This window comes from Phodopus roborovskii, unplaced genomic scaffold (assembly GCF_943737965.1).
Source record: "Phodopus roborovskii unplaced genomic scaffold, PHOROB, whole genome shotgun sequence".
Classification (NCBI taxonomy): Eukaryota; Metazoa; Chordata; class Mammalia; order Rodentia; family Cricetidae; genus Phodopus; species Phodopus roborovskii.
Window position 1 is genome coordinate 50694838 of NW_026126433.1, and position 14787 is coordinate 50709624.

The 14787-nt window shown below is 39.9% G+C and overlaps 1 protein-coding gene across 1 annotated transcript in view; it reads left to right on the plus strand.

Moving 5' to 3' along the window:
* The window catches only part of Dnah14 (dynein axonemal heavy chain 14), a 199959-nt gene that overhangs the window by 39600 nt on the left and 145572 nt on the right, over positions 1–14787 (plus strand). The window contains exons 19-21 of the mRNA XM_051185777.1: positions 10184–10374; positions 11895–12140; positions 13338–13459. Coding sequence (XP_051041734.1) covers positions 10184–10374; positions 11895–12140; positions 13338–13459 — 559 coding nt within the window. The remainder of the gene's footprint in view (positions 1–10183; positions 10375–11894; positions 12141–13337; positions 13460–14787) is intronic.

Consider the following 14787-nt stretch of genomic DNA (forward strand, 5'->3'; position numbering starts at 1 on the left):
CCTGATCTACAGAGCAGATGCCAGGACAGCCAAGACTGTTATACAGAAAAACCTTGTCTCAAACACACACACACACACGCACAGAGAGAGAGAGAGAGAGAGAGAGAGAGAGAGAGAGAGAGAGAGAGAGAGAGAGAGAGAGAGGTTGGCTTCATGAGTAGATGTCCAGATATTTCAGAATCAGTTTTGACTCCCATGGTTCATGGGCCTGCAGAATCGTTCCTGAATTCTATATCCAACACTTATATAGTATCCTTTGGGCAGCGGGGAAAACACCTGAAGTCACTCTGTGACATTGGCCTGTGGTAATCATCATATTTGAGATGTTACCTACACAGACACTTCTACAACCTAGGGCTGTAGCCCCACCATAAAGTGTATGCTTTGGAGGACTAAGGCCTGTGTTCAATCCCCAGCAGCACAGAAGCAAAGGGGCATGTGCATACTATATTTCACAATAAATGTCATTGTCACAGTGGAGTTGCGTGAAGCATTGCCTATAGTTCCAACACTTAGGAGGCTAAGGCAGGAGGTCCACAAATTTAAGACCAGCCTGAATTACATAAGATCCTGTCCCAGAAAAACATTTCAGCAAGCAAACAAACAAAAATCCACATGTGGTGTATGTGTGTGTCACAATGTTTTGCAAAATAAAATCACTGCAAGGCATATCCTCACAGCTTTAAAATAGCACACGTGCATACTCAGCATTTTGTCATGTTTCAACGAACAATGTATTAAGCAACAAGTAAGCAACACATTGTTTTTCTTTTTTCTAAACACAGTTTATTTTTGTTTTTTAATTTAAATATAATTCCATCATTTAACCCTCTCATATCTTCCCTTTAATCTCTCTCAAATATGTGGCATCTTTTTCTTTGATTATTATTATTACATATATAAATACAACCTTCAGAGTCCATTTATTGTTGCTTGTATAGACATAATTTCAGGGCTGACCACTTGATATGATCTAACCAACTTGGGGGCTCATCCCCAGGGAAGACTAATTCTTTCTCTCTCAGAACTCCTTAAGTTGTTCATAGGTCTTTGCCTAGCAGGGAGACCACATGAGAGTACCCCTTCTATGTTAGCATTTCTCGTGTGTGTGTGTGTGTGTGTGTGTGTGTGTGTGTGTGTGTGTGTGTGTGTGTGTGTTTGTTATATACTTGTGCATATGTATATTCCTGTCTGCGAAAGAAGTCTGAGAAGCCTTGTGGCAGGTGCCATCCCGGCTCCATGTTTCCTAGGACAACTTGGGTCTCTTCGACTTGGGGTTTAACCATTTATTTATCTGGATAATTATTTTCTCATGTTTTAATCCTTACTTGATGTCATAGCTGTTTGGTGTTGGGAGTAAGGTTTTTCCTGCCGGCCTGGACCCACTGTGGCGCCAGCCCCCAATAACACACAGGGACTCTGTATTTGATATAATTCTGTTGGCCAGATACTAATTTCTTATCTTCTAGCTCTGTCTTAATTATTAACCCATTTCTGTTCATCTAAGTATTTCCACGTGGTCTCATCTTACTGGAGAGTGAGGCTCATCTGCTCTTCCCAGTCTCTACGTGCTGACTCCACCCTACTACTTCCTCGAATCCTCCTTGTCTCTTAGTTCCGCCTATCTTGCTTTCCTATTGGCCAACAGTGCTTTATTCATTAACCAGTATGAGAAACATATTTACAGAATGACATCTCCCATCATCTCCTCTTTTCTGTCTAAATAAAAAGAAGGGTTTTAACCTTAACATAGCAAAATATATCACACAACAGTTATCAAATAAGAATCACAGTTAACAATATTTAATCCATTAACATTTAGCAAGATTTAAAGAAAATATTCCATCATCTATCCTATCTTTGTGAGTCTACAGTCTTCTATGTAATTTATCTTTAATCCTAACTAAGGAGAACTATAACCATAACCCATAACTATCTGTCTTCAACTGCATCAAAGACCACAGAAGGATAATATATAAATTCTAGAAATGACAGAGACAACTACCTGCCTGGTCAGTCACCCAAAGTTCTTCTGTAATCTTCCATCTTCAGTCCATAGGCCATAGTGTGTCTGTCAGACCCCTCAACAAAGCAGGAAACTTTAAACTGTCTGCCTGTTGGCAGTTTGTCAGTCATTTTTCTCTGTGTCCTGCAGAATGTCTGGCAGACTCTTTCATGAAGCAGGAACTCTGTAGCCATGTCCATCTTGAATCAGCAGTCAATTTTCTGGGGGTCCTGCATGTCCAGTTTATACAGCACAAAGTCAAACAGTCCAGACAAGAGCAGTGTCTTGTCTAAATGTCTAGTCTTGCCATATTGGAAGTAACTTCATAACCCAATTCTTTGATGTCCATCATCCATCTTCCTTTCTGGGGCAGGTGGTGGTGCCAGGATCATTTATGTCTCACTGTCAAGAAAAACCCTAAACCATTTTAAATGCCGTATTCTGTAGGTCTTTGAAAGGTTTGAAGAATATTTATCCATCTCAAATACATCTCTATATATTGAGAAAACCTAACTAACACTATATGTTTTGACTATTATAGATAACTATCTATAATCTGTGCTAAATTATACATTGCATTTCTAAACAAGCTATGCAAACACAATATCTAAACAAGATAAATGTACATATCACAAAATTGACCTTAAATTGTATCAATAAATGAAAATCCATTCCAAAACAAAGTATTCATATCTATACCATAATCCCCTTTTTACCTTTAAAAAGAGATTTTTTGTTGTCATTAACCATTTATAACCAACCACATTTAAATGAAAACAAACATTTATAAACAATATTTGGGAATTTGGCGTCCTTCTTTCCAAACTGCTTCCTGCTGGTAGGGGGCACTGTCATTGGGGATCCTAAGAAGCCACAGAAATCCTGGCTATAGTCTGCAAGGCTGCCTTGTTCAAGCTGTTTTGAATGTTGGATCACCAGGAACTCTGTTTCAGGGGGTCTGGCTTGATCAAACCACATTAGTCTGGAAGGAATCCATAGCTTTTCATTTTCTTTTCTTTTTTCTTTTTCTTATTTTTCACACTTCTTTTGTCATGCAATACATAAAATGAAGTTGTATCAGGAGTGTGTGTCACAGACTAATTTTCTTTTCTTTTTTTTTAAATTTAATTTATTATTTTACATGTTGATCCCAGTTGCCTCTCCCTCCCTCCCTCACTCACTCACTCCCTTTTACCCTCTCTGCCCTCTCACATGCACCCTAACCACCCTCCCCTCCCATCCCCCCACCCCAATTCCATATGTAGGGGAATGCCATCCAGTTGGGGTCGCGTAGATCTGACAGGTCATGTGAAATAGGGACTAGGGCTTCTCTCCTATCTCTAGATTAAGGCAGTTATCCCTCCATGGGGGATGTATTCGCAAGGTCCTTTTGTGCACCAGGGATACATCCTGGCTCCACTGTCTGAGGTACCTTAGACTGCTCAATCCTTCTGGCTGAGACCCATATTCAGGGGGGCCCGAGTCAGTCCCATGCTGGCTTCCCAGCTATCAGTCTAGTGGCCGTTAGCTCCTCCTTGTTCAGGTAAGCTGTCTCTATGTGTTTTTGCAGTCTGGTCTTGTCCTCTCCATCTGCATCTGGGTTCTAGTTCGACTCAGTGTTCATGTATGGGTGTTTGCTCCTGTTTCCAACAGGTATTAGATGAGAGCTCCATGGATAAGTTAGTTGTTGTTCTCACTCTCCGGGAAGGGCATTTATGGTAGCCTTTCCACGGATGCTCATATTGTTAGTTGGCAGCAGTCTTGTAGTTCTCTAGACCTTTTTTTGTGTTCAACTTTTTTCTTCAAACCAATATTGGCTCCCTCTTTTATGCGCTCTCTCTCTCTCTCTTTCCTATCTTCTATTCCTATCCTGACTCAATCTTCCTAGTCGCAGGTGTTTTCCTCCTCCCCCTCTCTTTCTCCTACTTCTATCTCCATTCGCTGCCCCCCCCCACTTCCCCTGTGCTCTGGGGGACTTGTCCCTTCCCGGTTCAGTGAGGAACTTTATATGAATCTCTTAGAATACACCTTGTATCCTAGTTCCTCTGGTGGTGTGAATTATAGGCTGGTGATCCTTTGCTCTAGGTCTAAAATCTATATATGAGTGAGAACATACTATGTTCCTATTTTTGTGACTGGGTTACCTCATTCAGGATGGTTTCTTCAAGTGCCATCCACTTGCCTGCGAATTTCAAGATACCATTATTTTTTTCTGCAGAGTAGTATTCCATTGTGTAGATGTGCCACATCTTCATTAACCATTCTTCAATTGAGGGGCATCTAGGTTGCTTCCAGGTTCTTGCTATTACAAATAGTGCTGCTATGAACATGGTTGAACAGATGTCTTTCTTGCATGGATGTGAATCCTTTGGGTATATGCCTAAGAGGGGGATTGCCGGGTCCTGTGGTAAACTAATTCCCATTTTCCTGAGGAACTGCCATACTGATCTCCAAAATGGCTGTACGAGTTTGCACTCCCACCAGCAGTGGAGGAGTGTTCCCCTTTCTCCACATCCTCTCCAGCATGAGTCATCATTGGTATTTCTAATTTTAGCCCTTCTGGCAGGAGTAAGATGGTATCTCAAAGTTGTTTTGATTTGCATTTGCCTGATAACTAAGGCTGTTGAGCACTTTCTTAAGTGTCTTTCAGCCTTTTTTATTTCCTCTATTGAGAATTCTTTCTTCAGTTCTGTGCCCCATTTTTAATAGGGTTATTTGGTGTTTTGTTGACTAGTTTCTTGAGTTCTTTGTATATTTTGGAGATCAGCCCTTTGTCGGATATAGGATTGGTAAAAATCTTTTCCCAGTCTGTGGGCTGCCGTTTGGCCTTGTCCACTGTGTCCTTTGCCTTACAGAAGCTTCTAAGTTTGAAGAGGTCCCATTTATTAATTGTTGCTCTCAGTGTCTGTGCCCCTGGAGTTATGTTCAGGAAGCGGTCTCCTATATCAGTTTGTTCAAGGGCAACTCCTACTTTCTCTTCTAAGAGGTTCAATGTGGCTGGATTGATGTTGAGGTCTTTGATCCATTTGGACTTGAGTTTTGTGCATGGCGACAGACATGGGTCTATCTGCAGTCTTCTACACACCCTCATCCAATTGTGCCAGCACCATTTGTTGAAGATGCTGTCCTCGCCCCATTGTATAATTTTAGCTGTTTTGTCAAAAATCAGGTGTTCATAGGTGTGTGGGTTAATATCAGGATTTTCAATTCGATTCCATTCGTCTACCTGTCTATTTTTATGCCAATACTAGGCTGTTTTCAGAACTATAGCTCTGTAGTAGAGTTTAAAGTCAGGAATGGTGATGCCTCCTGAAGTTCTTTTATTGTACAGGGTTGTTTTGGCTATCCTGGGTCTTTTGTTTTTCCATATAAAGTTGATTATTATCCTTTCAAGGTCAGTGAAGAATTGTGGTGGGATTTTAATGGGGATTGCATTGAATCTGTAGATTGCTTTTGGCAAGATTTCCATTTTTACTATGTTTATCCTACCTATCCAAGAGCATGGGAAATCTTTCCATTTTCTGGTATCTTCTTTAATTTCTTTCTTTAGAGCCACAAAGTTCTTATTATATAAGTCTTTTACTTGTTTGGTAAGCGTTACACCAAGATACTTTATGTTGCTTGTGGCTATTGTAAAGGGTGATGTTTCTCTGATTTCTTTCTCTGTCTCTTTGTCGTCTGAAAAAAGTAGGGCTACTGATTTTTTTGTATCTTGTATCCTGCTAGTTTGCTAAAGGTGTTTATCAGCTGTAGGAGTTCCCTGGTAGAGTTTATTGGTTTGCTTATGTAAACTATCATATCATCTGCAAATAGAGACAGTTTGACTTCTTCCTTTCCAGTTTGGATCCCCTTGATCTCCTTTTGTTGTCTTATAGCATTAGCTAGAACTTCTAGTACGATATTGAAGAAATATGGAGAGAGAGGGCAGCCTTGTCTTGTTCCTGATTTTAGAGGAATTGGCTTAAGTTTCTCTCCATTCAGTTTGATGTTGGCAGTTGGTTTGCTGTATATTGCTCTTATTATGTATAGGTATATTCCTGTTATCCCTGATCTCTCCAAGACCTTTATCATGAAAGGGTGTTGAATTTTGTCAAAGGCTTTTTCAGCATCTAGGGAAATAATCATATGGTTTTTCTTTTTCAGTTTGTTTATATGGTGGATCATGTTGATAGATTTTCATATATTAAACCATCCCTGCAATCCAGGGATGAAGCCTACTTGGTCATGGTGGATGATTTCTCTGATGTATTCTTGAATTCGGTTTGCCAGTATTTTATTGAATATTTTTGCATCGATATTCATCAGGGATATTGGTCTGTAGTTTTCTTTCTTTGTTGTGTCTTTGTGAGGCTTGGGTACCAAGGTTATTGTGGCCTCATAAAAAGAGTTTGGCAGTGAACCTTCTGTTTCTATTTTGTGGAACAGTTTGAGGAGTATTGGTATTAGTTCTTCCTTGAATATCTGGTAGAATTCTGCACTGAATCCATCTGGCCCTGGACTTTGTTTGGTTGGAAGGCTTTGGATGACTGCTTCTATTTCATTACGGGTTATAGGTCTATTTAAGTTGTTTGTCTGTTCTTGATTTAATTTTGGTAAGTGACAGTTATCCAGAAATTTGTCCATTTCCTTTGAATTTTCAATTTTTGTGGAATATAGGTTTTCAAAGTATGACTTGAAAATTGTCTGGATTTCCTCTGTGTCCGTTGTTTGTTATGTTCCCCTTTTTGTTTCTGATTTTGTTAATTTGCATGTTCTCTCTCTGTTTTTTTCATTAGTTTGGATAAAGGTTTGTCTATCTTGTTGATTTTCTCAAAAAACCAACTGTTTGTTGCATTGATTTTTTTGTATTGTTTTCCTGGTTTCTATTTTGTTGATTTCAGCCCTCAAGTTGATTATTTCCTGGCGTCTACTCCTACGGGGTGAGTTTGCTTCTCTCTGTTCTAAGGCTTTCAGTTGCACTGTTAATTCTCTTATTTGACTATCCTCTGTTTTCTTCATATGGGCACTTAGTGCAATGAACTTCCCTCATAGCACTGCTTTCAAGGTGTCCCATAAATTCAGGTATGTTGTGTCCTCATTCTCGTTGAATATTAGAAAGTCCTTAATTTCTTTACTTCTCCTTTGACCCAGGAGTGGTGCAATTGCACATTGTTCAGTTTCCATGAGTTTGCAGGTTTTCTGCTATTTGTGTTGTAGTTGAATTCCAATTTTAAAGCATGGTGGTCTGATAAGGTACAGGGGACTATTCCTATTCTCTTGTATCTGTTGAGGTTTGTCATGCCACCTAGTATGTGGTCGATTTTAGAGACGGTTCCATGTGGAGCAAAGAAGAAGATATATTCTTTTGTCTTTGGATGGAATGTTCTATAGATGTCTGTTAACCCCAGTTGAGACATAACTTCTGTTAGTTCTTTTGTTTCTTTGTTGAGTTTCTGATTTGTGATCCTGTCTAGTGGTGAGAGTGGTGTATTGAAGTCTCCCACTATAAGTGTGTGAGGTTTTATATGAGCTTTGAGTTTTAGTAGCATTTCTTTTACAAATGTGGGTGCCGTTGTATTAGGGGCATAGATGTTCAGAACTGAGACTTTGTGTTGATGGATTTCTCCTGTGATGAATATGAAATGACCGTCTTCATCTCTTTTGACTAATTTTGGTGTGAAATCTAACTTGTTAGATATTAGGATAGCTATGCCTGCTTGCTTCTTATTTCCATTTGATTGGAAAATCTTTTCCCAACCCTTTACCCTGAGGTAATATCTGTCTTTGAAGCTTAGATGTGTTTCTTGTATGCAGCAGAAGGATGGATTCTGTCTTCGTATCCATTCTGTTAGCCTGTGTCTTTTTATAGGTGAGTTAAGACCATTAATGTTGAGGGTGAGTAAGGACAATTGATTGTTGATGCTTGTTTGTTTTGTTTGTTTTAGGTTTGTTGTTGGCAGTGGTATTGTGAATATATTTGTTCTGCTTTACCCTTGGTTTCTGGTGTAGTTAGATTATCTGTTGCCTACATTTTTGTGGGTGTAGTTACCTTCCTTGGGTTGGAGTTTTCCTTCCAAAACTTTCTGTAGGGCTGGATTTGTAGATATGTATTGGGAAAATCTGGTTTTGTCATTAAATATCTTGTTTTCTCGATCTATAGTGATTGAGAGTTTTGCTGGGTACAGTAGCCTGGGCTGGCATCCGTGTTCTCTTAATACTTGTAGAACATCTATCCAGGACCTTCTGGCCTTGAGGGTTTCCATGGAGAAGTCAGGTATAATTTTGATAGGTCTGCCTTTATATGTTACCTGTCCTTTTTCCTTCGCTGCTCTTAATATTCTTTCTTTATTCTGTATGCTAGGTGTTTTGATTATTATATGTTGAGGGGTCTTTTTTCTTTGGTCCAGCCTATTTGGGGTTCGGTGTGCTTCTTGTACTTTCATGGGCATGTCCTTCTTCAGATTGGGAAAGTTTTCCTCGATGATTTTGTTGAATATGTTTTTGGCACCTTTGAGCTGGGCTTCCTCATCTTCCTCTATGCCTATTATTCTTAGGTTTGGCCTTTTCACAGTGTCCCACATTTCCTGGATGTTTTGTGTTAAGGATTTGTTGGATTTATGATTTTCTTTGGTCGATGAATCTATTTCTTCTAGTTTATCTTCTGTGCCTGAGATTCTCTCTTCCATCTCTTGAATTCTGTTGGTTAGGCTTGTGTCTGTAGTTCCCGATTTTTTGCCCAGCTTTTCAATTTCCAGCATTCCTTTGGTTTGTGTTGCCTTTATTTCCTCTATTTCAGTTTAAAGTCTTGAACCGTTTCCTTTACCTACTTAATTGTTTTTTCTTGGCTTTCTGTACTTTCCTTAAGGAATTTGTTCATTTCTTCCACTTTTTTGTTTGTTTTTTCCTCCATTTCTTTAAGGGATTTTCTCACATCTTCTTTGAGGGCCTCTATCATTTTTATGATGGTAATTTTTAAGTCGTTCCCTTCTGCTTCCTCTGCTTTGTTGTTGTGTTCCGTTCTAGTTGGTGTAGATTCCCTAGATTCTGGTGGTGTCATGCTTGTCTTTCTGTTGTTAGGTGTTTTCTTGTATTGCCTTCTTCCCATAGCGTCTTCCAGTAGGTGTTGGTGGGGTCTCCCCCTTCTCTCTATGGTACTTCCCCGGTGGGCTTATGTGGGTCTGTAGCTCTGTGTGGTCCAAGCTCTATAGGAGGTCTCTCCGCAGACAGGGACCCAGGGATGGGGTCAGGGATGAGGATCCAGTAGAAGATGCCTGCAGAAACTCAGAGTGGTCCCGCAGAGATAGGCAGGTCTCTGGGAGGGGCCTGGGACTCCAGCAGAGGACTGGAGGTGGGGGACAGAGACCATGCAGGTGGAAATTACGGGTGGTCCCACGTGGATAGTCAGGTCTCCTGTGTTCAGATTCGCTCCGAGAAGTCCCTCGAAGTAGTGTGGACTCTAGCCAATGGCTCTAGCCAATGGCTGGCAGAAGAGGACAATGGCTGGGCTGATACTCGGGATGTTTCTGCACAGATAGTGGGATCTCACTGGGAACTGGCACTCTCCAGCTAAGGCCTCTTTCTTTAGCAGAGGCCCTACTTTGGGGGTCAAGGATCTTGCCGGCAGGAACTCAGAGTGGACCTGCAGAGATAGGCGGATCTCTGGGAGGGACCGGGAACTCTAGCAGAGGACTGGAGGTGGGGGTCAGATACCAAGCAGGTGGAAATTACGGGTGGTCCCGCGTGGATAGGCAGGTCTCCTTTGTTCAGAGTTGCTCCAAGAAGTCCCCGAAGTAGGGTGGACTGTTGGCTCCACCCTCTATCCCAGTGCTCAAAATCAGAGGGGCAGGACAGTGGGCAGGGTAGGGCACAGGGTGGGGGGGGCAGGCTCGCGGCGGGGATGGGTGGGGGTGTATCAAAGCTCCAAGGGTGCTCTCGATCCAGCTTTTCATTTTCTGTGGAAACAAAAATAGAAATCCTTTTCCTCAGTAACTTGTCCTTAGATTTAAATTTTGGAGTAACTGAAAATCCATTCCAACACTGGCATCAGTAAAACTTCATTGTTCTTTAATGAAGATTAACAAGTGATAAAATGACATTATACTGATTAGCAAATTGTAAGGAAAAATTCTCATCTTCTCAGTTGTTTGGTTAAAAAGATAGAAGCATATCAATAGTCTACCAATCTGCTGGTATTTACAGGCTTACCTAAAAATGATATGGTAGCACACCTCAAGCAGTCGGTGCTGGACTTCAAGAAAGAGCTTCCGATCATCATGGCATTGGGAAACCCTTGTCTTAAGCAACGGCACTGGGATGCTCTACAGGAGATTACCGGAAAGTTGGTTTATCTTAATAAAAACCTCTCAGTAGAGAAACTGCTAGCTCTCAAGGTAAGTAAAACTAGTTGACAAGAACACATCGGACCATGAGGGGTTAGTTTTAATCATAGGCAAAGAAGCCTACAAGGAACATACATTAGAAAACAGGGAAGTGGGAGGAGTATCTGGGACCGCAGGGAGTGGGTGACACGATGTTACATTTAGTGGGGTAGGGGGGGTCTTGACTAGAAAACAGTACACTGGCTTTTGTATGGGGCAAATCTCATTCTTTAACATGTCAGTTCTTATGTAGATTACATTTTATAGGTCTAGAAATATCAAATGCACTGTGGATTATCTTTATACATAGTGAAAATATATTAAGATTAAGAACATAGTAGGACAGCTTTACCAATAGTAATATTTTGTTTTAAAAGCCAAATTAGCAACAGTTTGATTTCCCACAAAACTCTGTTATATGAGGCTATAGATCTGGCTAAGTTTGTAGAGAGTCTGCCTAGTATTCAGGGACCCTGGGTTCTACTCCTAGGACCACATAAACCAACCTGGCATATGGTGCATGCCCATAATCTCAGCTCTTGGGAGGCAAGGGCAGGCTGAGGATCAGAAGTTTGAGGCTGTCCTTAAATGCAAACCCTACTTGAGGCCAGCCTGGTCTATGTAAAATCCTTTCTCAAGAAATAAGCAAGTGACAAGCTGTATTACATAAATGTGGAGACTTTGTGCTCTAAGGTCACAGCAGAAAATTCACCGAAGGCAGTAGCATCATTCTAAAAGTACTTCAGTGTCACAGCATTTGAAAACTCACCTCTTTGCCTATCCAGCTTTGACCATAAAGACTCAACAGGACTAGATTCACGTGGCTCAGGCTTTGTCTCACACATTGTGTCTTCATTTTATTTTTAACCATCTCAAAGTATAGCATGCAGGAAAGTTTTTCTGTAGCATAAAACTTTTAGCTGGTTCTGGGACTTTTTAATCTATGTTACCGGAATGATAGGTGTAAAAAAGCAAGCCTCTTTCATGCTGCTGATGGTTAAGGTCATAAACACTCACAGTCAATCCAAGCCCTCTGTGTCATCTTTGGAAACACATAACAAGTGGTCAAAGTTAGTTATTTCTTGGTTCATAGTCCCCACTGTGCTGCATTAGCGAACAAAGAGATTAAGCCTCATTCTTTAGCCCCATGGAGATTATGTATAAGAGCAGTGGTAGATTCAGTTTTCTAATAGATAGAAACAGTAATCCCAGGTAGAACTGAGAAGTTCTCGGAGTCTCTAGAATGGGAGTAAACCTAAAGATTTCCCACCAGGATCTCATGGGAACCTACAGTCAGTGTGTGTGGGAGAACACCCTTAGTCTTTGATAGACCTAGCAAAGAAAAAGAAGCTATAGAAATCTAGGTTTATGGGGTTGCTTCCTCTTGGGTGATGCGCCAAGGAATGTTGTAGGAAATACAAGCTTGTTGCAAATTAGCAGGGACATAGGCAAGAAATGGCTTTAAATCTTCCATTTTAGATGCTTTGGGAATTCTTTGCTCCTCTGGATAGTAAACGATTTCTTCATTTCAGATGTTTCCATATGAAAAGAAAATAAATGAAATATCGATCTCGGCGACGAATGAAGCCGCTCTTGAGAAAATGATGTTTAAGATCATCGAGCTCTGGAACACGTACCCCCTGCACTTGGTCCTTCATTACACAGAGGGTTACTCCATCCTCATCATCTCATCCATTGATGACACGATAGCCCAGCTGGAAGACTCCCAGGCCATCCTTGCCACGATCAAAGGGTCTTCCTATCTGTGGCCAATTAAGGTAGGTGCTGTGGAGATGATTTGGGAATGTTTTCATTTTCTTCAGCCTACCAGGTTCACTGTGCTTTCTGAGAACTCATATTTGATTTCAATTACTTGAATTTTTTATATGTTTATACAGAAGATGGACTATTTAATAATGTGAACACTAAAAATAATTTTTGTGCAAGTACTCATTAATTATTTATGTGGAAATATTAAAGTTTAATTTAGATGGGCAAGACATATATATATATATATCCCACAAAATATGACTTTTACCAGTTTATCATAACTCATAACTGGTAGCTCTACATCTAATAGCAACTAAAATTAATTTTCAAGCTTTAAGAAACTTAACCAGGTGTATACCAATAGGCTCTTCAATAACAAAATTAATATAATTGTTATATGGATGTGTACCTCTGCACAGATTAGCACAGATTAGAGGAAGTCATGGAGAGGTCTGTGCAAATGGAATTCATATTTGTAGATGTGCAAACAATTAAGGAAACATGTCATTTAGGTGGGCCTTAGAAAATAATGTATTATAAGAAGAGAATAAATCAAATGGGTTATACTGTCAAAAACCACATAGTAACACGAAAATTGTGATTAAGAGAAAAATAAGAGAAAAAAAACAAGTTTCACAAAAAAATGAGATACAAATAATTTTAATTTTGGAAATGAGCAGCAAGAACAAAGTCACATGTCCAACCTGGTCGCAACTGTGAAAGTATACTAATATGCCTTTACTAAAATAAAAATTAATTAGGAAGTTGTAAAGTGGGCATATTTGAAAAGCCTAAAGAACTCACACAAACTGAAAGACTACTTCTAAGTAAGATGAATTCGAAGGACTTGATTTACCATCCTTCCCAAAAATCTAAAACCAAACCAGAAGGAAATATATGTATGTATGTGTGTATGTATGTATGTATGTATATGTACACATAGTCTGTGCATGTTACATGAGTAAATTTTATGTGTGTGTGCAAGTCTTAACAAAAAGATTTGTTTCTCATATAACGAGTGAGAAAATTTGATGAGCGGGACATCTGAAAACTAAAGGCTGAATAGAATCAGATTTATTTTCATTTATGTGACTCCTCATCAGTAGTTTGTTACTTGTTGCCTCACCTCAGTTTCTATTATGTGATTCTTAGTAATTTTTGTGTATTTACATTGTTATATTTGGACGTTTTTTCCCCTCTTGTAGGATCTTGTGAATGAATGGCATCAAAACCTAAACCTCTTCTCTTATACCATTGAGGAATGGATGAGCTGTCAAAGAAACTGGCTTTGTCTTGAACCCATCTTTAATTCTTTAGAAATACAAAAGTAAGAAAAAAATATCACATACAGGTTTTTTTTTTTTTTTTTAATGCACAGGGAGATTTAACTTAACCTTCCAGAAATGATGTCTTTGGTGAGTAGGCATCAGCTGTGGTTTGAATGTAAAAAGTTCCCTGTAGGTCATGTGATTGAATATTTGATCTCAAGTCGTTTGTGGGAAGACCGAGGAACCTTTAGGAGATACGGAGCCTTGCAGGAGGAAATGGGTCATTGATTGTGAGTCTTGAGGCTTCATTGCCTGTGACGCTTCCTGTTTGTTCTCCACTTCCTGTCTGCAGATCCCACGTGAGTAGCTGGCTTCCTGCTCCAGCTACCATACCTTTCTATCCTGGTGGAATACACGTGCACTGGAACTGTAGACCAAAATAAAACTTCCTCCCTCAATTGCTTCTAGTCGAGCATTTTGTCACAGCAACAGGAAGTGGCTAGAGCGTCATGGACGCACATAGGAATGAATCTGTTAGACCATTATTATTTTCTCATCCATAGACTATTTCAAGCTTCATCTTCCTTTTGAAAACTTAATTCCCTTAATTGCTAAAATAAAACTATAAAAACTGAGCTGTGTCGATCAGATCACTACAATCCTTGAGTCATGTTATACGTCTCTTTAGTTCTGGAAGATCAGTGTGGTTCTGCTGTAAGAAATGTGCTTCTTCGTGGCTTTCGTACATACTTGAGAAGTTCCCACTCTGCACCAGATAGCAGGACTTGGCATTTGATAAGCGTTCCATTCTCCTCTCTTATCCACAGTGCTCAAATTAATTGGCTTCTAGTTTCTTAGTGTGCTTAATCTTGAGAGTGTTCAAATGGAGACAAAGGAGGTATCCAGGCAGAATCTAAAGGACTGCTCTAGATAGCAGGGACAGCACATCACAGCAGGGGCAAATGGCAGGGGCCTTTTCCCTCTTGGTGCTTGACTGGGAACAAAGAGAGGTGGGAGGAAGGGGGTGGAGTCTCAATACCTCTTCTAGGTGATACCCCAGTGACCTAAGTTCATCCTAGGAGGGCCCATATCCTATAAGGTCTCCCAGTGTCAGGGGCTGGGGACATGCTGGCTTTGGGAGACATTCAAGATGCAGACTGGAGACATGGAAAACATTTACTTATTTTTACATAGAATTTCTATGTGTCTATTTTCTGTTATACATTAAGTAAAATCTTGATAAATGATAATTGTATTTCATCCTGTTTTTCTTGCAATACATACTGCTTATAAAAAACAGATACAATGGCTAATCAAGTAAAGTAAATTTGCCTTATAAATTCAACAATAGTATAGACTTTAATTGCCCTAACCTCAGAATTATTTA